This window comes from Littorina saxatilis, linkage group LG1, assembly GCF_037325665.1.
Source record: "Littorina saxatilis isolate snail1 linkage group LG1, US_GU_Lsax_2.0, whole genome shotgun sequence".
Taxonomy (NCBI): domain Eukaryota; kingdom Metazoa; phylum Mollusca; class Gastropoda; order Littorinimorpha; family Littorinidae; genus Littorina; species Littorina saxatilis.
This window is the reverse complement of record NC_090245.1, coordinates 29,960,874-29,987,773: the sequence shown is the minus strand read 5'-3', so window position 1 is coordinate 29,987,773 and position 26,900 is coordinate 29,960,874. Positions and strand designations below refer to the sequence as shown.

At 41.2% G+C, this 26,900-nt stretch overlaps 1 protein-coding gene across 4 annotated transcripts in view; it reads left to right on the top strand.

The window, feature by feature from the left end:
• LOC138966659 (tyrosine aminotransferase-like) overlaps nucleotides 1-26,900 on the top strand; it is a 45,492-nt gene that overhangs the window by 603 nt on the left and 17,989 nt on the right. For 3 of the 4 annotated variants that reach the window (XR_011455737.1, XR_011455735.1, XM_070338961.1), the window contains exon 2: nucleotides 25,525-25,789. Coding sequence is in view for 2 of the 4 variants with exons in the window: in XM_070338961.1 (XP_070195062.1) it covers nucleotides 25,639-25,789 (151 nt within the window). In the remaining 2 variants the exon portion in view is untranslated. Of the gene's footprint in view, nucleotides 1-3,923; nucleotides 3,965-25,524; nucleotides 25,790-26,900 lie in introns of those variants that run through there. The other variant, XM_070338967.1, reaches the window with a different exon arrangement.

Here is a 26,900-nt window from a genome sequence, read left to right as displayed (position 1 = left end):
ATGTTTTAACATCGAGGGGGAATCGAAACGAGGGTCGTGGTGTATGTGTGTGTGTGCGTGTGTGCGTGCGTGTGTGCGTGCGTGCGTGTAGAGCGATTCAGACCAAACTACTGGACCGATCTTTATGAAATTTGACATGAGAGTTCCTGGGTATGATATCCCCGAACGTTTTTGTTTTTTTGGATAAATGTCTTTCATGACGTCATATCCGGCTTTTCGTGAAAGTCAGTTGAGGCGGCACTGTCACGCTCTCATTTTTCAACCAAATTGGTTGAAATTTTGGTCAGGTAATGTTCGACGAAGCCCGGACTTCGGTATTGCATTTCAGTTTGGTGGCTTAAAATTTAGTTAAAAATCTGAAAATTGTAAAAAAAAAAAAAATTCTAAAACGATCCAACTTTACGTTCATCTTATTCTCCATCATTTGCTGATTCCAAAAACATATAAATATGTTATATTCAGATTAAAAACAAGCTCTGAAAATTAAATATATAAAAATTATTATCAAAATTAAATTTTCGAAATCAATTTAAAAACACTTTCATCTTATTCCTTGTCGGTTCCTGATTCCAAAAACATATAGATATGATATGTTTGGATTAAAAACACGCTCAGAAAGTTAAAACAAAGAGAGGTACAGAAAAGCGTGCTATCCTTCTCAGCGCAAGTACTAGCCCGCTCTTCCTGTCAATTTCACTGCCTTTGCCGTGCGCGGTGGACTGATCGATGCTACGAGTATACGGTCTTGCTGCGTTGCATTGCGTTCAGTTTCATTCTGTGAGTTCGACAGCTACTTGACTAAATGTTGTATTTTCGCCTTACGCGACTTTTTTTGTTGTTCTTTTTACATTTAGTCAAGTTTTGACTAAATGTTTTAACATAGAGGGGGAATCGAGACGAGGGTCGTGGTGTGTGTGTGTGTGTGTGTGTGTGTAGAGCGATTCAGACCAGACTACTGGACCGATCTTTATGAAATTTTACATGAGAGTTCCTGGGAATGATATCCCCGGACGGTTTTTTTTTCTCGATAAATACCTTTGATGACGTCATATCCGGCTTTTTGTAAAAGTTGAGGCGGCACTGTCACACCCTCATTTTTCAATCAAATTGATTGAAATTTTGGCCAAGCAATCTTCGACGAAGGCCGGACTTCGGTATTGCATTTCAGCTTGGTGGCTTAAAAATTATTTAATGACTTTGGTCATTAAAAATCTGAAAATTGTAAAAAAAAAAAATTTATAAAACGATCCAAATTTACGTTCATCTTATTCTTCATCATTTTCTGATTCCAAAAACATATAAATATATTATATTTGGATTAAAAACAAGCTCTGAAAATTAAAAATATAAAAATTATGATCAAAATTAAATTGTCCAAATCAATTTAAAAACACTTTCATCTTATTCCTTGTCGGTTCCTGATTCCAAGAATATATAGATATGATATGTTTGGATTAAAAACACGCTCAGAAAGTTAAAACGAAGAGAGGTACAGAAAAGCGTGCTATCCTTCTCAGCGCAACTACTACCCCGCTCTTCTTGTCAATTTCACTGCCTTTGCCACGAGCGGTGGACTGACGATGCTACGAGTATACGGTCTTGCTGAAAAATTGCATTGCGTTCAGTTTCATTCTGTGAGTTCGACAGCTTGACTAAATGTTGTATTTTCGCCTTACGCGACTTGTTTGTTTCGTGATGTGTGTCACCGTCGTGCGGTTTGTTATTGCGCATCGCATCAAGTATATCAGATTATTTTAATTCTTTCGTTTTCTCGATTTATCTGTTTAGTGTGTTTCTTGTTTCCCCCTATTTTTCTCCCTGTATATCTGTTCTTCAAACAAGGGCGAATTGATTGGTTGTTTGTCTTTTTACCCTCCGCTGAGATATTTATGTGAAATGCCAAGCACTGCTTTTATATATAAAAAAAATATTGCTGACTGAAGATAATCGCGAACTCCATGTTTTGCGCATAGCTAGCAGTTATCTTTTGGTCTTTCGATTTTTTTCTGAATTAAATTGCTGCTTTCGTTGCGCAAATGCATGTACTGAGTCTGGTCGCATCCTGAACTCAGGTCAAAATGAGTTCGGCTCATTCTCTTCCTGACAGGATGCCTTGAGTTGAAACCGATTTTTTTTTTTTTTACATATTCAGAGCTTTTTGTAATGTATTATTGATATAAGCAGATTCGCGATCGTCGATATTGATTTTTATGGTGTTTTGTAATTTTTAAATTACAAAGGAATTGATATGTAAGACAGTTTCAAGCGAGCTATTTTTCGCGGCTATATTTACTGTGCAAACAACTCTAAATATGGCAAAAGTGTCACGTGATAATCAACCGTTACGGTTTCGGCGCTCACTGGAGCAGACGATAGTGCGGACTGGGTGGCCGAGTGGTAACGCACTTGTGCTCGGAAGCGAGAGGTTGCGAGTTCGACCCTGGGTCAGGGCGTTAGCAATTTTCTCCCCCCTTTCCTAACCTAGGTGGTGGGTTCAAGTGCTAGTCTTTCGGATGAGACAAAAAAACGAGGTCCCTTCGTGTACACTACATTGGGGTGTGCACGTTAAAGATCCCACGATTGACAAAAGGGTCTTTCCTGGCAAAATTGTATAGGCATAGATAAAAATGTCCACCAAAATACCCGTGTGACTTGGAATAATAGGCCGTGAAAAGTAGGATATACGCCGAAATGGCTGCGATCTGCTGGCCGATGTGAATGCGTGATGCATTGTGTAAAAGAATTCCATCTCACACGGCATAAATAAATCCCTGCGCCTTGAATATGTGCGCGATATAAATTGCATTAAAAAAAAAAAGAAAAATAAATCCCTGCGCTTAGAACTGTACCCACGGAATACGCGCGATATAAGCCTCATATTGATTGATTGATTGATTGATAACCAGTTGACAGTGATGAAACCATATATTACGGTCTCCTTCCGGCAGCAGTCCCAAAATTTCGACTTGTTTTGACCTTAGAACGATGTCTTGATCATAACTGTCAAGAACAGAACGGAGATCACTGTCGAAGTCGGCCAATCTGCAATCATTTTCGTCTCGCGAACACTGATCTCAAATTTAGATCACTGCTCGCGAAAAACATATGGGAGATAACTCTTCATTCTTGTTTTGATAGATTCGCGTAGGACTGTAGCGTCCGGTCAGAGACAACTGGGAATATCCGTGGAGCGATGCTTATCAGAATGGTTTGTTTGTTTGTTTGTTTGTTTGCTTAACGCCCAGCCGACCACGAAGGGCCATATCACAAGACACGTGCGCCACACACAAGACAGAAGTCGCAGCAAGGCTTCATGTCTCACCCAGTCACATTATTCTGACACCGGACCAACCCGTCCTAGCACTAACCCCATAATGCCAAACGCCAGGCGGAGCAGCCACTAGATTGCCAATTTTAAAGTCTTAGGTATGACCCGGCCGGGGTTCGAACCCACGACCTCCCGATCACAGGGCGGACGCCTTACCGGTAACTAGACCAACCGTGCCGGTTTATCAGAATGGGCTGGTCGTAGTTTCTGGAAGCCACGAGTGGTTTTATCACGTTTTATCCCTTTTTGCTGTGTAACGGACATGATGGCATTTGCATTTTTCTCACTCCTAATCTTTTCTGTCGATTAAAAGAAACAGTTGATAAGAGACATGGTTCGTGGTGTGTTCTGTGAAAAAAATACCTCTACACTTTTACTTCAAGTCACTTTTTTGGGGGGGGTTAAAGGAGAATGTGAGGTGCGTGCCTTTCTTCTTTTTTTCGTTTGTACTATTTTCGAGGTTGCTATGTCCCTATGTCGGAACAATGTAAAAGTCTTTGACCTGGAAACGTGACTTTTACAAATAATTGCTCAGGCTATATAAAGAGTTGCATCAGAGACAGTCTTGTGTACTCTACAGTCTTTTGTATCACTGAAAGATTGCGTGAAGACTGAATCTCGTGCAAGTCGAATAAGGTGAGGTAGTGTTTGTACAACCACTCTGAGGCGAAAATGCTGACCATTGTCTTGTACATTGGAACTTGAAGATCAATGCAATATTAATGTGTACTTGTTCATTTTAATTGTTATCGTTACAAACTGGTTTATCTGCTTTAATGAATTCTGTAAAATGAAAACAGACTTAAAACAATAAAATGTACGAACCGCATAACGAAAACTACGGATGATTACACTGACATTCTCTAAAAGAATGACAACAAGTCGCGTAAGGCGAAATTACAACATTTAGTCAAGCTGTCGAATTAACAGAATGAAACTGAACTCACTGCATTTTTACAGCAAGAGCGTATACTCGTAGCATCGTCAGTCCACCGCTCGATGCACAGGCAGTGAAATTGACAAGAAGAGCGGGGTAGTAGTTGCGCTGAGAAGGATAGCACGCTTTTCTTTATCTCTATTATTTTTAACTTTCTGAGCGTGTTTTTAATCCAAACATATCACATCTATATGTTTTTGGAATCAGGAACCCACAACTGACAAGGAATAAGATGAAATTGTTTTTAAATCGATTTTGGAAATTTTATTTTAATAATAATTTTTATATTTTTGTAATTTTCAGAGCTTGTTTTTAATCCGAATATAACATATTTATATGTTTTTGGAATCAGAAAATGATGAAGAATAAGATAAACGTAAATTTGGATCGTTTTAAAAACAATTTGTTTTTTTTACAATTTTCAGATTTTTAATGACCAAAGTCATTAATTAATTTTTTTTTAGAGGACAGCACGTTTCGCCCTGCAGTCCGGACTGACGATCTAACAGCGAACGACAAGAAGAAGAAGAAGATTAATTAATTTTTAAGTCACCTAGCTGAAATGCAATACCGAAGTCCGGCCTTCGTCGAAGATTGCTTAGCCAAAATTTCAATCAATTTGATTGAAAAATGAGGGTGTGATAGTGCCGCCTCAACTTTTACAAAAAGCCGGATATAACGTCATCAAAGGTATTTATCGAAAAAAAGAAAAACACGTCCGGGGATATCATTCCCAGGAACTCTCATGTAAAATTTCATAAAGATCGGTCCAGTAGTTTGGTCTGAATCGCTCTACACTGACACACACACGCACAGACAGACAGACAGACACACACACACACATACACCACGACCCTCGTCTCGATTCCCCCTCTACGTTAAAACATTTAGTCAAAACTTGACTAAATGTAAAACGAAGGGGATGATCGTGTTGGGGTTTAGATTTGGCAATGTTATTGTTTTGATTGTGAATGACTGAAAAAAGATTAGATGATAAGCTGCAGGGGCAGATGGACGACTGTTTGCTTGGTTGGTGTGAGTATTAATTCCGAAACTAGTTTCTCAGAGCCAACAGTGTGACCACTGTGTTCCGAATGTAACGAAACTGCCCTGCACACTCGGAATTGAGTTGTGAAGAGATATCAAAACATTTAGTCAATCAGTCGCTCTGAAACTAAAACATCAACACTGAAAACCAGTCAAGACTTTACAGTAAGTGAGGCTTTGGTTAATCTGAACTTGAATACCGAGACGGATTGCATGACGGACACGCGACATGTATCAATGTATTTTTGGAGTTAAGAAAAGATAAGGAAAACAATGCAATCGTTTTAGACTACAGTATCTCTGTTTTAGATAAATTCGATTTTAATGACAGATATGACGTCGGATATCACGTCATCTCAGTAGTTTTCACAGTTGTCTTCACTTCGTGTTACCGCCGGGTCCCTCGGTAGTATGCACGCTGAAAGGCAGACACATCAGTTTGTGTTCAGTGGCGCATGCCTTCAGCCGCCGGCCTTCTGAACCGGTGACCTCTAGGTGTCACACACACAAGGTACACTATGAGCTTAACATGGCCCGCCGGCCATAGACAGCAAACTGTTTCGGTTGTTCGGTCACTGTGTCGGCAGCAACAGCATGCCTGCGAGTTCCACTTTTCGCCGGACGCAAGTTCACATTAGAAAAAGTCTAAAAGTTGTTTTTGATCGAGTATGAATGTTTGTCGAGTCAATTTTTTAAGGACGCAAGTTCAAATTAATAAGATTGACTGAAATGTTTAAAAGATGGTATGTGGGTCCATTTTAGCATACCGCACACAGCTTTGAGCCCCAGAATGTGTTCACGGGAAATGTTAATTACAGACCACCAGTTTTGGCGGGAGATGTGAACTGACAAACCGCATAGAGTTTCCCGGCTTTGGTTGGCAACACTAAAGGTATGTGAAGGCATCGATATCTGTGTAAAACTTGTGTAAAGCTTTCGGCAGTTCGTAATCTGCGACAAAAAGACAAATCGTTGTTTCAGCAATGCTGTGACCCCTGCACTGTCCCTTTTAATGTGTGCCCACTTAGGCTAACAAGAAGCAAGTGCCTGTTTGCCACCGGCTGATCATCTGGTGTCCTTGCTGTCTGGCTGTGTGTGTGTTTTTGTGTTGTTTTTTACGTGGTGTAATGTTTGTATACGAAACAAAAGACAAAGTTCTGTAAATTGAATTAAAAAAATGTGAGCTGGACATTTACCGCAAAATGTTTAGCTTATCATCAGCTTTTAATGCCCATAATGGGTTTGACGGCCTGTGACGCGATATGTATGATATTCGTCTGGTCGCCGCTCGACAGATTGTTGCTGAAATGGGCTTAGTTTACGCATGTGTAGGCATACCACTGACGAGTGTGTATTGGTAATATTAATGACCTCTACTCAGTTTTGTGCGCACCATAGTTTCAAGTCACGGCTGGCTGAATCGGAATCTGTCACAGTTTCCTGAACCAAAACAATTGAGTGAATTCAGAGTGAAGCGAACATGAAGTCACACTGACACGGTTACGCACTGCCGGGTCGGATTTTCGTCTGTACAGTTGGGTACGCGGCATAATACCCTGCCGGGTGGATTAGCCTGTCCCCGATCAGTACCGTGACAAATCACTTAGTTCGGGTAGCTCAGGTGGTAGAGCACTGGACTTGTGATCGAGAGGTCGCTGGTTCGAATCCGGGCCGGGACGGACACGGGTCAACTTTATGTGCAGACCCAGAAACGGTATCCATCTCCCACCGTACCCCCCGTGTCACCACAATGGCACGTTAAAGATCTTGGTCATGGTCATTCTACCGTAAGTGCAGAAGTGCAGATGAGATGGGTGATACCACCTAAACACGCAAACATCACTGAAAAAGCCGTGAGGGCGTAAAACTCGAATCGTATAAACCAATTCATGTCCAATATATGCAATTAAGACCTGACAGACAATAAGCCCCTTAAAATTTACCCGTTTCATTGATGTCCGCTCCTATTGTAATGCGTTCGGAGAGGTGACATGAGTCGTTAAACGGTTTGTTGCCGTTCTCACGAGATCAGTTGTTTAAACCAACTTTGTTATCTGTGCTGTTCCGGAAATGAGCTGCGCTTTTTTGGAATTCAAACAGTATCATGTCACTGTTGTCCCATTTGTGCTGTCACGTACACTCCATGCAACTCTCTCCGTCTCTTTCCTCGCTCTGTCTTAGTGTCTGTGTGTGTATCTGTCTCTCTCTCAATCTCTTTCTCTCTCTCAATATCTCATGCGCTCTCTCTCTCGAGTCATTTTCTCTCACCCGGTGTTCATTTATCTGTTTCTCCGTCTCGAGTCACTCTCTGTCTATCTGTCTGTCTGTCTGTCTGTCTCTGTCTGTCTCTTTCTCTGTCTCTCTCTCTGTATGTATGTCTTTGTCTGTGTCTCCCCGTCTGAGTCTCTCCGCCTCTGTCTTTCCATGTGTGTCTATGTGTGTGTGTCTCTCTCTCTCTCTCTCTCTCTCTCTCTCTCTCTCTCTCTTTCTCTCAGTCTCTCTCTCTCCCAGAGTTAGACTACATACATTTAGGGATCTTACCTCTAAAGTCAAGACTGCTTTTTAACAAAGGAATCTTTATGCATAAAATTATATCCGAAACTCTACCTTATGAAATTTAGCACTCCTCTTCCTAGGATAGACTTATTTAAGTCTAGTCTAGTTTATTCAGGTGGCCGTCTCTGGAACGCTCTTCCGAATGCCTTACGGGAAGCTACCAGCACAGATTCTTTCAAAAATAAATATATATCCCATTTAATGAAAATAGTATATTCTTGATTGTTATATCCTTTGGGACACAGTCACTCACTTTTGATTTATAGTTTTGTTCACGAAATTATGATGTTCTGCATACTATCCATTGTCTTGCAGAGTTGAAGTACTATTGCATAGTATTCTGACTCTAATTGACTTGCAAATTTTTGCTTTGCACCTTGTCATGAACATTTATAAACTACAATGTTTCATATAATGCACTTATGTACATAAACTTATTCTGTTTTACTAATTATGTAAGTATGTAGTAGTCGTTATTATGTAGAGGTTACATGCCGAGTCTCAGTGATTATTAAAAATAATGGTCGAAGTTGGCGGATCATGAAAAATGCGAGCTTCAGCGAGCTTTTTCATGACCGCGAACTGAGACCATTATTTTTAATAATCACTGAGACGAGGTGTGTAACCTCTTTATTCCTCCTTTCTTCAGTTATTCAAAGAAAACAGGAGTTTTTGTGCGAAAGTTTGATCGAATCCGAATCACTCAACCAGTCAACCTGCGCAGGCGATCGATTAATGCGCGGTTGTATAGTTCCGTGCAAATCATTCCATTCTGTTAACACTTCTTGTCAGTTTCCCTGTTTTAGACTAAAATCAAGTACACAGATATGCTGTTATTCTGCTGTGGCGGTAAAGGCAGATATTGTGTGTTCTGTTTATGTTTTAGTATCGTTCAGGAAAATGTTCTTTCGTCAAATGGGACTAGCAGACGAACTTTTGCACCCGTGTTCCAACGTTAATTACTGTATGAAGTTCAGTTTTCTGGGGAAAATAGTGTATGAAACCGCTTTATGTTGTTTAAATTGATGAGATGTGTGCATTTGGTTGCGTGTGATCTGTTTATAAAATGAAATATTGTTGAAAACTGACCGTCGGATTGCAGTCAGTGTTGTCGAAGAAACTGCGTTAAAAGAAGGGGAACTACTCTTGTCAGCAAGAGTATGAGTTACTTGCCTTGGGAATTTGCTTGTGATGAACGGTGTGTGCACGGCAGATCTAGATTCAGATAACAACCTAACTCATGGATTTTATATGGAGATTCATGTGTTCAGGCCTGTAGTTGTTAATTTAAATGCGGTATGTTTGTATTGTTTGCTCCAGAGATGTATATTTCGTACGTATAGAGCGTTCGGAACTTTTCAGTCGCAAAAGTAGTACCAAAACAGAACAGCTTCTCAACCCATTGCACTATCGAGGATTCAGGCTGTTGCTGGCTCGTTATTTGTTTGGTTGCTGGGCCATTATCGAAAAATAACTAGCTCTACAAGTTTACAGAGGTAAAGAAGCAGAGGGGGGAATAAAGTAGATTTAGTCCCTCTTTAGGGCGAGGGCCAGATGCAAAAAAGTATACCAATGCTTATTCTGTTACCCTCGTAAAATAAAGAATTGTCATTGTCATTGTCATTGTCTTTCCCCTCACTCTCTCTCTCTCTCTCTCTCTCTCTCTCCGCTGGGTGAGCACACCTCAGGCTTCCGGCCGGTCGCATTTTTCCAAGCTCCTGCTTGTTCATCAAGTTTTCCTAGTTACACGCTGTTTTGTTCAACCAAGGTTAGTACAAGTGTATGTAAGACTACAACAGTTAGAATGCCGGTGGAAAATATAGCGTTCCGGGCCATTTGTGGTGGATTTTGTGCTGTTTTTCTGAACTTCATGTGCAAACGGGCAAAAGTGACAGCAGCCATGATCAACAGTTTCACGAGAAAGTCGAGCACGGCCAGAGTACAGTGTGTGTTGTTGACAGTCATCTTACTGCAAGTGTTGATGTGTGCCAATGACATTGAAAGAAACCCGGGACCAGTGCATAGCATTCAAGAAGGCATTGAAGAAAGACTCCACAAGATGATTCTGAGTACAAACGAGCAACACGCATCAAGGTTGGAAGACACAATTTTCCGCCATTTTGATGAACGCTTCGCCGACTTTTCAACCAGACTCGTAGGACGCATGGAGGATTCTCTGCGAGCAGTGACTGAACAGATAGGTTTTATCCAATCCAGAATGGATTTTCTTGAAAACAGTCAGAGAGAAATGGAAGATAGACTAGAACATTTCCGCGGATCCGTTGATGACGAGCTTGATAAACTAGAAGCCTTTTCCAGAAGAGACAATCTAAAGTTTTTCAACGTTCCCCAGACTGACACAAGTGGAAAAAAAAGTTATGATGCGTGTGCCACTGCCCTGATAAACGTGCTACACAACACAGTACCAGATAAACAATGGTCGCGTGACGACATAGTACGTGCACATCGCCTTCACACGAACAGATCAGGACCGCAACCTATGATAGCGAAATTGGCGAAGTGGTCAGACAAAATGGACATTTTAACAAAAGGCAGAGACAAGTTGAACGAGAAAGGTGTGAGGGTCGCATGTGATCTGACGTCAAGACAGCAAAGCATTATCCGACAGCATCGTGACAGGGGGATCCACGCATACTACAGGGGCAACACGCTGGTTGTGGACGGACCGCTCCAATCTCGCCGCAGCCACAGGCACCAGAACGACAAGGAACATCACAGCAGTTACGCAGCCGCAGCCCAAAACGACAGGTACATGAACGAGTACTCAGATGCTGCCAACTACGACAGGTACTCCCATGCTGTCAACCACGACAGGTACAACGAAACTACGCACTACGACAGGCACCAAAGCAGGTACCATGATGCAGCGCGGCAGGATTCCAGGCTTCACGGCTGGGACCAACACCGTGACACTCACCCGCATCCACGACAGAACGACGCTCCTTCGGGTCTTTTAGAGCCCGGGGAATTCCCATCCCTGCCCCGCACCAAACCCCAACCCACCCCCAAATCACCGCCTCCCTCCAGATCCCCGCCCCCCTCCAAAATCCCGTCAGCTCCCAGCCTTACAGGCACAGACAGCGAAGCAGAGTGCCAGAGGGACCGACCATCTCACGGGGACGACAAGCCAGCGTCAGAGTCAGGGGACTCCCGAGTTTCTGCGGGCTCAGACGTCACGACAGAGGAGCCTTCGCCCGCGCAAGACGCCTTGCCCCAGTCGCCGGTGGCTGACCTTGGGGCTTCCCCGCAGGAAGACGCCATCAAACTCGTCATCGATGACGACAACACAACCGCCTCACTCCCTCTCAGTACGGTAATACAAGGAAACCCCACGAGGGTTGAACGCGATGTTGTTTTTCATGATGCCCTAGAACCAAGTAATGCCGAAAACCCCGTGCAAGGCGTGATGACCGACAGGCCACGGACAAGGTCGAGGGCTGTGGTTGATTGTGGTCGACAGCTGACACTGACAGAATCATTGAGCCGTGGTAACGATACTGCCACGAAGTCTAAGGAATGATGGGTAGGCCGGGCCAACTGTGACAGTACTCGACGGATTGTCAAGTTTATGACATATAATATTGAAGGGTTGAGAAATGTTTATGACTGTGAAATAAGAGCCTACATTGAGAAGTTTGATATTGTCTTGCTAGTTGAAACGTTTTCAGTTACCTTTCCGTCCTTGATTTTTCCGTTATATGATGTGTTTCTTTCTCCAGGTTTAAAAGTTTCAGACGCAGTCACTGGGCGTCTCTCCGGTGGTGTAGCTTTGTTGGTTAAAAAAGAAATTAGCCATTTCGTCGAAAGAGTAGAAACAGAATACGATAATTGCGTTGTATTGAAATTAGCAAAAGAGTTGCTGGGGTTGGAGAGTGATGTATTACTGCTAGGGACATATCTACCACCAGCCAACTCTGCCTATTACAACGAAACTGAAATTTCAAATGGTGTGTCTATTATGGAAGAGTGTATTTTGGATCTTATAGAAAACGTTGGTGATTTGCCCTTTATTTTGTTTGGAGATTTGAATGCAAGAACAGGTTCTCGGAATGCACGTGAAATGCAGTGTTTTTATGATGCAGATTATTTCAGTGTGTTCCCGTCACAGAACACTGAAGTCGAGGAAGGAGACGATTGTTTTGAAGAATGCGTGCGTGTGTCGAAAGATAGAGAGGAAAATGCCTTTGGTAAATATTTGTTGAATGTTTGTGAGCAATTTGACTTTGTTATTGTGAACGGTATGCAGGGAAAGGGAGGAGGGGACGGTAACTTTACCTATGTTTCTACATCGGGTTGCAGTGTTATTGACTATTTTATTGTGTCAAGAAATTTGTTTTCTTCTGTTTCACTTAACGTAGCTGAAAAAATTGAATCCAAACATATGCCTGTGGAAATGATCTTCCTGCCAAATGATGTTTTTGTCAACTCTGAGTGTAATGTTTCTAAGGCTGTCAAGATTGAAAAGTTTGTTTGGTGTGATGAAAAGTCGACTTCGTTTGTATCCTCATTCTCTTCTGAAGAAATTCAGGCCCGCCTCCGAGATGCCACTGAACTAATAGAAGTTGATGTCAATTTATCTCTGAGTAAATTTAACGAAGCAATGACGATGGCAGGAGAGTGTATGAAAAAAAGAGTGTATATTGGAAAAGACAGACAACAAAGGTGGTTCGATTCAGAATGTTACCATAGTAGAACAGATCTCAGGCAAAATCTTCGTTTATTTCATAGCGGCCGTGTAGACAAGGATTGTTATACCGAAAAAAGAAGTAGCTATAATGAACTTATTAGACAAAAGAAAAAATCTCATCGTCAGTCTCTTATGGAGTCTTTAGATAAAGGGAGTAGTGATCCTAAATTGTTTTGGAAAACAATCAAATCGTTGGCATCTAAGGTGGCAGGTGTGATTTCCATTAATACAGAACAGTGGTATCAACATTTTTATAATGTGTTTAACTCTTTTACAAAAGAAAATAATGATCATACTGATTTTGTTGAGGATGGTGTTAATCGGGTATCTGATAGTGATGATGAGGAGGAGATGTACGACATGGATGCGCTTGAACGTGTCATCACTGAAAACGAAGTAAAAGAAGCTATTAGAGTATTAAAGAATGGTAAAGCTGCAGGACCCGATTATTTAATTGGGGAGTTCTTCAAGAATTCCGCCACAGCTGTTGTGCCGTTTCTTACCAAATATTTCAATAAATTGTTTACCTCAGGACTTTACCCTGATGTATGGACGGAAGCCATAATTCATCCCCTTCACAAGAAAGGGGATAAGAATAATCCTGATAATTACAGAGGTATTTCATTATTATGTATATGCAGCAAATTGTATAGCTACATTTTGAACAACAGATTGACGAATTGGATCGAAAAACATGAAATATTAAATGAGAGTCAAGCTGGTTTTCGCAGAGGCTATAGTACCGTTGATCATATTTTTACACTACAAGCTTTGGTACAGAAGCAGTTATTGACACACAAGAAGTTGTATGTTGCTTTTATTGACTTTCGTAAAGCTTTTGATTCAGTTGTAAGAACTACGTTGTGGAAAACTTTGAAGAAAAATGGAGTTAAAGGAAAGATGTACCAGGCGCTCAGCTGTATGTATGACGTGGTAAAAGCAAAAGTGCGATCAGGAAGTGATTTTTCGGACTCCTTTATGTGCCCAAGGGGTCTAAAACAGGGAGAAATTTGTAGTCCAGTTTTGTTTTCTCTACTAATTAATGAGCTAGCTAATGATATTGTCCAGAAGGGAAAACATGGTATTCAACTTATTCCAGACTTTTTGGAAATACTCATTCTGATGTTTGCAGATGATATTATTCTTATTTCAGATTCTGTATGTGGGCTCCAGAATCAGTTAAACATTCTGTGGGATTCGTCTAGACGTCTTGGACTTGAAGTTAATTTAGACAAATCTAATATTGTTGTTTTTCGGAACGGTGGTCACTTGGCCGTGCGAGAAAGATGGGTGTATGGTGGACATCCTATGAGCGTTTTGAACATGTATAAGTATTTAGGAGTATGGTTGTCTACACGCCTGTCCTTCTCTCACACTCTTAATGATTTTGCTGCAAAAGGGAAAAAGGGAGTCATTGGTATTCTAAAATGTTTATGGCAACTGGGTGACAGATCTCCAGCTATTTTTTTCAAGCTCTTCGACGCACAGATTCAACCGATGCTGTCATATGGTGCCGAAGTTTGGGGGGTTGAAGCAGACCATACACCTATAGAGAGAGTTCATTTATTCGCACTTAAACGTTTTTTGAATACGAGTATGAGAACACCAAATGCTATGGTCTATGGAGAAACGGGAAGGTACCCCTTGTTTATAAACAGCTTTGTTAAATGCATTCGTTTTTGGCTACGTATATTGAGGATGCCACATCATCGCCTTCCGAGCAAGGCATATAAAATGCTGAAATATCTCCATGAACAAAATAAGAAAACATGGGCCTCCTCGATCTGTTACACTCTGTACATGTACGGTTTTGATGAAGTATGGGAAAACCAAGGTGTTGGCGATGAGAGGGCGTTCCTGACAGCATTCAAAGAAACACTTATTTCATCCTATAAGCAAACCTGGCTTGAAAATGTACAAGGAAGTGAACGTTTCTCTCTGTACAGAACCTTCAAATCAACCCTAAGATTATCCAACTATTTAAGTGATTTGAAACATATTAAAGCTAGAAATCTTCTGATTAGACTTAGATTGGGAGTATCTCCTCTGAAAGTGCATCGATTTCGCTTTAATTTAAATGCAACCTCCGCTGATTTATCTTGTCCATTTTGTTGTGGCAGTGTTGAAGATGAAGTCCACTTTGTTTTAGTATGCCCTAAATATGCTGAGTTAAGAGAATATTATATTCCACGAAAATACACTAGAATCCCATCATTGTTTAAATTAACCATGCTGTTTTCAAACACTAGTAAGCCGCTATTGCTACGTTTTTCTACATTTGTCATGAAGGCGCTTTCCATTCGTAATCCATAATCCGTAAACGAAACAGGGCGATACAAGTAGGATGTTCTTGTTTTTGTTCAATATGTGCATTTGTATGCTGGTGCTTGAGATGTGCTCATCTCCATGAAAAGGGCCCAAGGCCTACTCATTAAAATATTCAGACTTCAGACTTCAGACTTCTCTCTCTCTCTCTCTCTCTCTCTCTCTCTCTCTCTCTCTCTCTCTCTCTCTCTCTCTCTCTCTCTCTCTCTCTCTCATCCGACTCCTGGCACGCAGGTCAAAGCAGATAGTCCAGGCATCTTAGCCACTTTAGTGAAGGGAACGTTGAAGTGACAATGACTAGGTTTAAAATGTCCCTTATCAGAAAGTTCAACCTCAGTCCTTTGATGTTTATTAAACACATTTTCATATAAAGTTGGCGCTTCATATGGAAAAGTGGCTTTGAAATTGACCCTAATCCTTCTTTGGGCTCTGTAAATGTCGTTTGGGGCTATGGTTGTAAAACGGTATCTACTGGTCACCCCAATGTATAAACTGAAAACTCTTTCTGCACCAGAACACGCAGAAAGGATTGTATCTGCCTGATGTCTGATGCTTTTCAAAATCCCCAACCACTAACACCTTCAAAACGGACATTAACTGACACTGTTGTTTTTCCCTATATAATCCTTACTATTTTTCCGAGACGTCGTCCTGTTGTGTATTTAGCTTGCCACAACCTCATACATGGTCCTAAAAGTTAAAGTTGAAGAAAATACTAAAGATAAATGAACAAGCTGACGCAGTGTCATTCGCACCGTGAATCCCCCCATGGGAACATACTAAAGTCTGGTTCCAAATAGGCTCAATTTCCTTCTATTTCTTTGTATTTCTGCCTCGTAGGGGTAGGGGTGTTCAAACCAAAGGCACCTTTAAACCAAAATTCAAATCACACATCTTACAATACTAAGACACTCAGCAGTGAAAGGGTGTCTGCTGGTAAAAAATTCCAAACAATCCTAAAAGTACTTCACTACTAAACGTGCTTTTAAAAAGAGCCGTTATTTTTCCCTCTATAATCAGTATTGTGTTTTCTGCGAACATGTAGTCTATTTAGATGGTTGTCATGTGCACATGAGTTGCTAAAGCGTTTTCAGTTGGGCATATGTCGAAAAGCAAAGAATTAGCCCTTTGAAAACCATCAGAACTGTCACACAAAAATAACATTTACCTATCTCACCAACTGACCAAACATAGGGCTTTTCCTTATGTATTATGTATTGTCGTGTTTTTTGTAGCATACTTGTGAAAACAGCCACCACTGTTGTAAATGATACTTTAAAGAGCATTATTTCATTTTTACAGTTGAAGGACAACCTGGACTGCCGTATATTACAGCTGTTTTACAATCAGCCAAAATTTTCTTAACAAACGTATGTTAAGAACAACTCCCATAGTGAAATTGAAGGAAAACAAAGTGAAAACCCCCCTGCCATAGAGGAGCTAAAGAATCAACAATAAACGACTGCATGGATAGCTTGATGCACGAATGCATTGCGGACATGTTTGTCTCCAACCAAGAGAAAGTTCCAAAAAATCCCTTTTGTGCTTCTTATTATACAGTGACGTCAAAGACAGCCTTTTCTGCTGTTCATACATTCAGGGGTTATGGTTACACTAAACGACGTAGTTGTAGCCATACTGCCATCCAGATTTATTTTTTCCTTGCGAGCAGTCACAGGGTGTTTGTGCTGTCTGCCAACCGTCAGACGACCCCGCCCAAGTCTGTTAAGGGACCGTTTGACCGTTATAGAACGCGTCTTTTTGATTTTTTAGCACATTTGGAAACGGTTGATTTTTATCCCTACCATTGTTTCCAAACATTATATAGGAATGTTTTGTGAACAACGGATAATAGCCGCTACTCGCATGTGTAGCAAAAGTGAGCGTACATACTCACCCTGGTCGTACAGCCGTTGTCCGTTGCCCGTCTTCATCTGTCTGTACAAATCATTACCTTTGGATTTTTCTCGAACGCTATGAAGTGAAGAAACACCAAATGTTGCAAAATGTTGTATGACCCCAAGAGCTCAAAAAAGATACTTGAGAACCTTGACCTTACCTTAAGGTCAAGGTCACAGGGAGAATGAATGTGGTCTAAAAACTGCAAAATTTCACATTGTGCCAGTTTTCTGGAAAACAAATTAAAAACAGCGGGCTTAGTTTTGTATGGTATACAAGAAAAAGAAAGCCTTATCTTCTGATACCATTTTGGTTGACCTCGCTTCAATGTCAAGGTCACAGGAGTCCTTCAAAGTTGAATTGTATACATGTTTTGAAGTGACCTTGACCCTGAACTATGAAACAAATCTTTCAAACTTCATAATTGTGTGGGGCACATGTTATATACTGATATTGAGCCACATTTAGTCACATATCATCAAGGTCAAGGTCACTTTGCCCCTTATGAAATGTGACTGAAACGGGCAATTGAATCACTAAAAGTGACAATGTCTCTTTGTAGAAAGTGCCAATAAGTATGTTTATGCTTCCTATGTCTTGAATTGATAGCCTTGTGATGTGTGACCTTTGATGATCTTGACCTTGGCCAAAGGTCATGTGTAATTTGGTAGGAAAAATCTGTAAACCAGTTCTAATAGTGTACAATGTCCTTGCCAGCTTCAGTTGTTAGACCTTCACCTTCAAGGTCACCTGAAGGTCAAGGTCACTTTAAGACAAAGGTCAAGCATGAGAGTCGCATGGGCTTTGCTTTGTTAAGATTTTTTACCAAGACACATGGATTTCTTTACCCGGCTTGGTCACATTTTTCATAGGGGTCAATGTGACCTTGACCCTAACGATATGTGACCAGATGTGGCTCACTATGAAATTCTAACAAACGCCCCACTCAGTGTTTAAGTTTGTAAGAGATATCGTCCATAGTAAAGTTAAAGGGGCAAGCTCACATCAAAATATGTCTACAATTCAACTTTGAAGGGCTCCTCTGACCTTGACATTGAAGCGAGGTCAACCAAAATGGTATCAGAAGATAAGGCTTTCTTTTTCTTGTATACCATACAAAACTAAGCCCGCTGTTTTTAATTTGTTTTCCAGAAAACTGGCACAATGTGAAATTTTGCAGTTTTTAGACCACATTCATTCTCCCTGTGACCTTGACCTTAAGGTAAGGTCAAGGTTCTCAAGTATCTTTTTTGAGCTCTTGGGGTCATACAACATTTTGCAACATTTGGTGTTTCTTCACTTCATAGCGTTCGAGAAAAATCCAAAGGTAATGTTCAGTACAGACAGATAAAGACGGGCAACGGACAACGGCTGTACGACCAGGGTGAGTATGTACGCTCACTTTTGCTACACATGCGAGTAGCGGCTATTATCCGTTGTTCACAAAACATTCCTATATAATGTTTGGAAACAATGGTAGGGATAAAAATCAACCGTTTCCAACTGTGCCAAAAAATCAAAAAGACGCGTTCTATAACGGTCAAACGGTCCCTTAACAGACTTGGGCGGGGTCATCTAACGGTTGGCAGACAGCACAAACACCCTGTGACTGCTCGCAAGGAAAAAAAAATCTGGATGGCAGTATGGCTACAACTACGTCGTTTAGTGTAACCATAACCCCTGAATGTATGAACAGCAGAAAAGGCTGTCTTTGACGTCACTGTATGATAAGAAGCACAAAAGGGATTTTTTGGAACTTTCTCTTGGTTGGAGACAAACATGTCCGCAATGCATTCGTGCATCAAGCTATCCATGCAGTCGTTTATTGTTGATTCTTTAGCTCCTCTATGGCAGGGGGATTTTCACTTTGTTTTCCTTCAATTTCACTATGGGAGTTGTTCTTAACATACGTTTGTTAAGAAAATTTTGGCTGATTGTAAAACAGCTGTAATATACGGCAGTCCAGGTTGTCCTTCAACTGTAAAAATGAAATAATGCTCTTTAAAGTATCATTTACAACAGTGGTGGCTGTTTTCACAAGTATGCTACAAAAAACACGACAATACATAATACATAAGGAAAAGCCCTATGTTTGGTCAGTTGGTGAGATAGGTAAATGTTATTTTTGTGTGACAGTTCTGATGGTTTTCAAAGGGCTAATTCTTTGCTTTTCGACATATGCCCAACTGAAAACGCTTTAGCAACTCATGTGCACATGACAACCATCTAAATAGACTACATGTTCGCAGAAAACACAATACTGATTATAGAGGGAAAAATAACGGCTCTTTTTAAAAGCACGTTTAGTAGTGAAGTACTTTTAGGATTGTTTGGAATATTTTACCAGCAGACACCCTTTCACTGCTGAGTGTCTTAGTATTGTAAGATGTGTGATTTGAATTTTGGTTTAAAGGTGACTTAGGTTTGAACACCCCTACCCCTACGAGGCAGAAATACAAAGAAATAGAAGGAAATTGAGCCTATTTGGAACCAGACTTTAGTATGTTCCCATGGGGGGATTCACGGTGCGAATGACACTGCGTCAGCTTGTTCATTTATCTTTAGTATTTTCTTCAACTTTAACTTTTAGGACCATGTATGAGGTTGTGGCAAGCTAAATACACAACAGGACGACGTCTCGGAAAAATAGTAAGGATTATATAGGGAAAAACAACAGTGTCAGTTAATGTCCGTTTTGAAGGTGTTAGTGGTTGGGGATTTTGAAAAGCATCAGACATCAGGCAGATACAATCCTTTCTGCGTGTTCTGGTGCAGAAAGAGTTTTCAGTTTATACATTGGGGTGACCAGTAGATACCGTTTTACAACCATAGCCCCAAACGACATTTACAGAGCCCAAAGAAGGATTAGGGTCAATTTCAAAGCCACTTTTCCATATGAAGCGCCAACTTTATATGAAAATGTGTTTAATAAACATCAAAGGACTGAGGTTGAACTTTCTGATAAGGGACATTTTAAACCTAGTCATTGTCACTTCAACGTTGTTCTCTAATATGCTTGGACTAAGAGGTGTCAGTCTTGTGTTAACTTGAGTGCACGTGTACCCAGCAGGAGGGGGGTGATTCGGGTCAGAAGTGGGGTAACTCGACCACTTGGCTTATGGTGGAGACAGCTGGAAGATCTCTGAATATAATTGAAGAGGAGTAGTCTTCCTTTTAGAAAATGTGTACTCTGCCTTGCAGATTAGAAGTTTGTGCTGTTCGGGCTGGGTAAAGGGAATGGCCGGGGAGGGGAAGGTGGGGGGGGGGGGGGGAGTGGGTAAGAGAGGGGTAAGAGAGACGAAAGAGGAAACTGGACAGGGAAAAGTCACTGCCTGAAGCATTCAATAAAGCCAGAAAAAAAGAAAGTACGACATGCAGGTTTTCAATTCATATTTTTGCAAAGTGTGTGCTCGTGGCTGCTTTCATGGGGTGCCTGTATCTCTCTCTTTTTCTGACACCGTTCATTTAACGTCATTTTTACAGGACATTTTTTTCCCTTTCAGTTATACGTTGTAGTAGTTTGGCCTTATTGTTTTAGTACAAGTAGAGCTCGTTCACCAGTAGCAAAGACTCACTCAGTCCGTCAGTGTGTCTGAGTGTGTGTGATGGGGGGAGGGCCTCTCCCGTGACCGGCCACCTGCAATGTACGGACAGGTTTGCACTGGCCCTAGGGTGTCCGTTCATGAGAGGGACTGCTGTAGCAGTAAGACTAGTGTGATACATAAGTAATCAATTTATCCACTTGACGACAGTCAAAACAGGGACTTATCACTCTTCTTTGCATGTTTTTATGCCTACGCCATTTTCAAATACTCTGCAACACATGTAACCCAAATACAACATGTGCCCGTACACTACCGCTTCTTTTATGAAAACATTGCTTCGGCCATGTTGATTTTAATCAACCAATTTTCTTGTCTCTAATGTAACCGACACACACACACACACCACACATACATTCTCTCTGTCTCTGTCTCTCTCTGTCTCTCTGTCTCTCTCTCTCTCTCTCTCTCTCTCTCTCTCTCTCTCTCTCTCTCTCTCTCTCTCTCTCAGTCTTGCTCGGAGACGGTCATTGATGTTATTGACAGGTTTTGCTGTTGTTATTAAGTAATTGACAGCACTGACACATGCATAAAAAAGATCACTCAGTGAAGAATACGAATGTCATCATATATGTGTGCTATTATCAAACTACAGTACTTCTGTTTTGATTGATATTGAAGGGAGAACTCGGTGAGTGACTGTAATTAATCCCAGTTGACCTGAATAGCACAAACACTCCCTGGCGGCTTTGTGATAAGAAACAATTTGATGATCATAATCCCAAACCTGCTGTGGGCGCACCTTGTAACTGTGTGTTGGCCACGGACTGTGTTCTCAGTACTTTAACAGGCATTCATTTATCTTTCTTCTTGTGTATCCTACAACCAGCAGAATATCTAGTCATGAGGTATAGGTAGCTATATCAAATATGATATTCTGAGCAGAAGGAGTAGTGCGTAATAATGGAGTAGGTTGTTTTTTCTTCTCGGAAATGCCTGTGGATATTATTGTTTCGAGTATAGTCGGCTAATAATTAAGCCGGATGTTATTGATGGCCGCAGGAGCGGTCATCTATTGCAATGCATTCGGAGAGGTGACATGTCTCGTTTTGCGTTACCGTTCTCACGAGATCAGTTACAGGTTTCTCTCTCTCTCTCTCTCTCTCTCTCTCTCTCTCTCTCTCTCTCTCTCTCTCTCTCTCTCTCTCTCTCTCTCTCTCTCTCTCTCTCTGTATGTATGTCTTTGTCTGTGTCTCCCTCTGAGTCCCTCCGCTTCTGAGGCCGCCCTAAAGGGTTTAAAATCGTGATCGTGATTGGCGTTTTTTGACCTTTCTGTGACCGTGATTGCCGAAATTTCCATTTCTGTGATCGTGATGGGACTTTGCCCATGATCCGTGATGACAACAAAATCAAGTCTCGTGATCGTGATCGTCATTTGTTTTCGTGATCGTGATGGGCATTATTGCAAAGCATTTTATTTTCAACGTACATTTTTCACAGCTGTATCACCCTATGATCCTCTATTCGTCAAGGTGTTTGTGATCGTGAAAACAAAAATCAAGGTAACTGTGATCGTGAAAGCTAAAATTTCCCTTCCCGTGATCGTGATGATACCCCCCCCCCCCCCCCCCCCCTTTGGGGCCCTCGCTTCTGTCTTTCTATGTCTGTCTCTGTCTATGTGTGTGTGTGTCTCTCTCTCTCAGTCTCTCGCTCTCGTTCTCTCTCTCTCCCATCCGACTCCTGGCACACAGGTCAAAGCAGAGGTTAACTTGAGTGCACGTGTACCTAGCAGGAGGGGGGTGATTCGGGTCAGAAGTGGGATAAAGCACTTTGGTCTTCAGTCTTTGGGTTATAGCTTTCAGTGGAGAAGATGCCAACATGAAATTGCACTATGCTCTACTATTTATTGAGGGATCGTGCTCGACCCCTCTTTCTTCACAGCTGAGGGCGGTGAACATGTGTCGTTGTTTGCCGTTCCGTCATGAGATCAGTAATTTGTGCATTCTTTTTCTGTTTCTGTTTGGAAAAAACACGACAGTAGCTCAGTATCTCTTTCAACCCGTATTGGGCCCTTCACTGTGACATGTGACAGACTGACAAATCCACCGAACCCATTTTGTTCTTCGAGAGAAGTTTTAACAATCTCAAACCGTAACAGCACAGCATATCGTCCATCATGTACCGGCAACCAATTATTGTCATTATTACCATGTCCCAAATAGCATTGTACGAGTCGTTGGTTAAGCACATCACAACCTAACAACCACCACAACGAAGACCAACCATCAAAAACAAAATTTACATTGTATTTGTAACACCCTCTTCATGACGCTTTCATCAAAAACGATCACAAGAACATGCACCATGCGCCTTGCTCTTAAAGTTGCATAACCTACAACAAAGGACTACTACTAAGTAGTAGTCCTTACCTACAACCCATGACCGCCAAACCGTCTCCTCTCTGTAACAGCAAAGCTAGTGGGAAACATAAGTAATGAATTTATCCACTTGACTATATTCACAACAGGGACCTATCAGTCACTCTTCTTTGCATGTTTTTATGCCGACGGATTTTCAAATACTCTGCAACACATGTAACCCAAATTCAACATGTGCCCGTACACTACCGCTTCTTTTATGAAAACATTGCTTCGGCCATGTTGATTTTAATCAACCAATTTTCTTGTACGTCTATGCAGTGGACTGAGGCGGAAAGGAGAAGGTGGAGGTGTAACTCAGTGACGATGTAGGTTAAATAACGTCAGCGTTATAGGCACTGAGTAGACATCAGTGTCCGTTCTACTTGTAATTACTAACTGCGTCTGTGTGTTCCGAGGCGTAACCTGCATACGACTGATGTCACACTTAGGGTACCTCGGCTCCAATCAGCGTATCACCCCAAATGAGCTTCAAAGTAGAAAAGCAGATACACTACCAAAACACTGCATAACAAATCTATAAGACTGAGCCAGAATCAATGCAGTTTACTTCTTGTATATAATATTGCAATCAAATTTGTTCACGCCGTCACACATGGAACGCAGGTTACCCTCGACTTTAGATTCAAAGTAACTCCACTCACACTGAATAACCATCGGAAAGCAGATAACGAACTGATTCGGACACATGGATGTTATTTTACACACACATTTCCACTGTGTTGTTATGCGATTAACAGCCACAAACAAACAAATGTGCGCCGTCACTTGGCGGAGGGAGGAACGCAGGTTACCAAGAGATTGTTTCCGATACCGGTCTGATAAAAATCATCGTTTTTCACGAGTGAAGGCTCTTTGACAGATCTGGTGAGTTGCAAACTGTCTATGAATGTTTCATTTAATGTCAAATGCATACATTCTTGTCGATATCGTTGCCTTTGGGCTCATAAATAAAGTCAATCGTCGTGTTGTCTCAAAGTGACTTCTGTCGGCATAGAACTTGCTGTGCTTCTGTTACGCGCATTCTTACGATTACGGCCATCTTACGATGGCGCTGCGCCGGTGCCGCGTGTATTGGCTTAAGACGGTTGCGCTATTACACGTCTGCGGAAAAACAGATGGCTGTGCCGATACACGTTCATAATCACAATCTATCAAACTTAAGTCGATACATATTGATAGTAGCCGGCCAATGCTTTAAATGTAAAATGTGTGTATGTATAATTATCGGTGTGGGTTTGAAATGAAGTTAGGTAGTAGTAAACATTTGTTGTGAATATTGCTATTCTGACAATGTGGGTAGTATGGCTCACAGGGTATATAATGTTTTCCGCCGTTTTTACATTTAGTCAAGTTTTGACTAAATGTTTTAACAGGGGGAATCGAGACGAGGGTCGTGGTGTATGTGTGTGTGTCTGTCTGTGTGTGTGTGTGTAGAGCGATTCAGACTAAACTACTGGACCGATCTTTATGAAATTTGACATGAGAGTTCCTGGGTATGATATCCTCAGACGTTTTTTAAATTTTTTTGATAAATGTCTTTGATGACGTCATATCCGGCTTTTCGTGAAAGTTGAGGCGGCACTGTCACGCTCTCATTTTTCAACCAAATTGGTTGAAATTTTGGTCAAGTAATCTCCGACGAAGCCCGGACTTCGGTATTGCATTTCAGCTTGGTGGCTTAAAAATTAATTGATGACTTTGGTCATTAAAAATCTGAAAATTGTAAAAAAAATATTTTTTTATAAAACGATCCAAATTTACGTTCATCTTATTCTCCATCATTTTCTGATTCCAAAAACATATAAATATGTTATATTTGGATTAAAAACAAGCTCTGAAAATTAAAAATATAAAAATTATGATCAAAATTAAATGTTCGAAATCAATTTAAAAACACTTTCATCTTATTCCTTGTCGGTTCCTGATTCCAAAAACATATAGATATGATATGTTTGGATTGAAAACACGCTCAGAAAGTTAAAACGAAGAGAGGTACAGAAAAGCGTGCTATCCTTCTCAGCGCAACTACTACCCGCTCTTCTTGTCAATTTCACTGCCTTTGCCATGAGCGGTGGACTGACGATGCTACGAGTATACGGTCTTGCTGCGTTGCATTGCGTTCAGTTTCATTCTGTGAGTTCGACAGCTACTTGACTAAATCTTGTATTTTCGCCTTACGCGACTTGTTTAAAGAATCCTTTTAAACTTGCTATTCCAAAAATATCCCATGACACGACTCAAGTGGCAAAGAACATTCTCTGCAATTCCCGTCTCAGTTCGTGCAGCCGTTTCGGATCCTATCGTTATCATAGCCTACTAACACAGACACACAAGAACCAGCTTTGAAAGTTAGATTATGTAAGAACCATGTGAACCAGTGATTTTTTCTTTTGTAAATTAGATACTACAGTATTTCTGCTTTATGAAAAGCTATATTTCAAAAACAAAACTACAGATTTGAATTTTGCCCAGTTTTCCCCCTTTCTGTTCTAAATTTGACTGGTGAGTTTCTGGACGACTGACAAAGGGAGTTTCTCTCTCTCTCTCTCTCTCTCTCTCTCTCTCTCTCTCTCTCTCTCTCTCTCTCTCTCTCTCTCTCTCTCTCTAGTCGTGCCTTTTTCATCTAAGTTTATCTCTCTCTCACTCTTCCTCTCGCTTTCTCTTTGCATATATATGATAATGAAAAAAAAGTATTGTTATTTTACATTCTCAGAACAGATCCTCTTGCTCTTCTTTTTCAGAAGCTCAAATTATTCAAGCAGTGGATCAATATTTTACAAAAACAAGGGAAAAAACTTAATCCGGAAACACATCAAAAGCTCAGCTACAGGAGAACAGCACAGAATCAGTCAAGTATGGAAGCCATCCAGGCGAAGAAGTCACGCACGGAGTGGGGCGTGAGAGCATCCAACTATGCTCTCAGCACCTTCAACCCTATTCGTAGCATTGTGGATGGCATGAAGCTCACCCCTCACCCCGACAAACCCATGATCGCCTTGTCCATCGGTAAGTCAAAAATGAAGACAGAAATGTCAGAGGACAGCAACAACTCACTGTATAAGATATTTTGTTGTATGAATGCTGTGTACACCTTCAACCCCTTCTGTAATATTTTTTATGGCATAAAATTCACCTCGATCATCGCCCTGACAAATCCATGAGTGCCTTGTCCACTGGTCCGTGCAGTCAGAAAGGTGCAGAATGCTTGATAACAATTTCAACACACGCTTCCAGGGTTTGATGGCCTCCGGACATTAGGCAATTTTGGTTGACCCTTGTGGAATTTCAAGGTCACAGTGGGGTCATGTTTGCGTAAAAAAATTGACAATTCTCGTTTTTTCTGACACCTTTTGTTTGTTTGTTCGTTCATGGGCTGAAACTCACACGGCTTTTACGTGTATGACCGTTTTTACCCCGCCATTTAGGCAGCCATACGCCGCTTTCGGAGGAAGCATGCTGGGCATTTTCGTGTTTCTATAACCCACCGAACTCTGACATGGATTACAGGATCTTTTTCAAGGCGCACTTGGTCTTGTGCTTGCGTGTACACACGGGGGTGTTCGGACACCGAGGAGAGTCTGCACACAAAGTTGACTCTGAGAAATAAATCTCTCGCCGAACGTGGGGACGAACTCACGCTGACAGCGGCCAACTGGATACAAATCCAGCGCGCTACCGACTGAGCTTCATCCCCGCCCTTCTCTGACACCTTTGAAGCTAGAGCTTTGAAACTCACAGACTTCCATGGTTTGATGACCTCTAAATATGATCCAAGTCGCGTTGACCCGTGTTAAATTTCAAAGTCACAATGGAGTCAATTATTTAGTTTCCCATCCCCATTCCTTCAATTTGTTCTTCTGGTTTATTTTTGTTATGTCCACCATTATAAAAATGTGTGTAATTTAGTATTGTTCTGGTCACGTAGTAAGCATTTGCTTGAGTGCGTGTCCTAGTTGTATGTTTTGAATTGTTTCATGCGAAGAATTCTGAATAAAAATTTTTTTAAACCAATGGAGTCAACTCTGGGTCAAGAATGGACAAATATTATTTTGCTTGAACATTTTGAAAGTTATACTTATAGCTAGTAAATGTTATACACGTTATGACCTCTAGACAT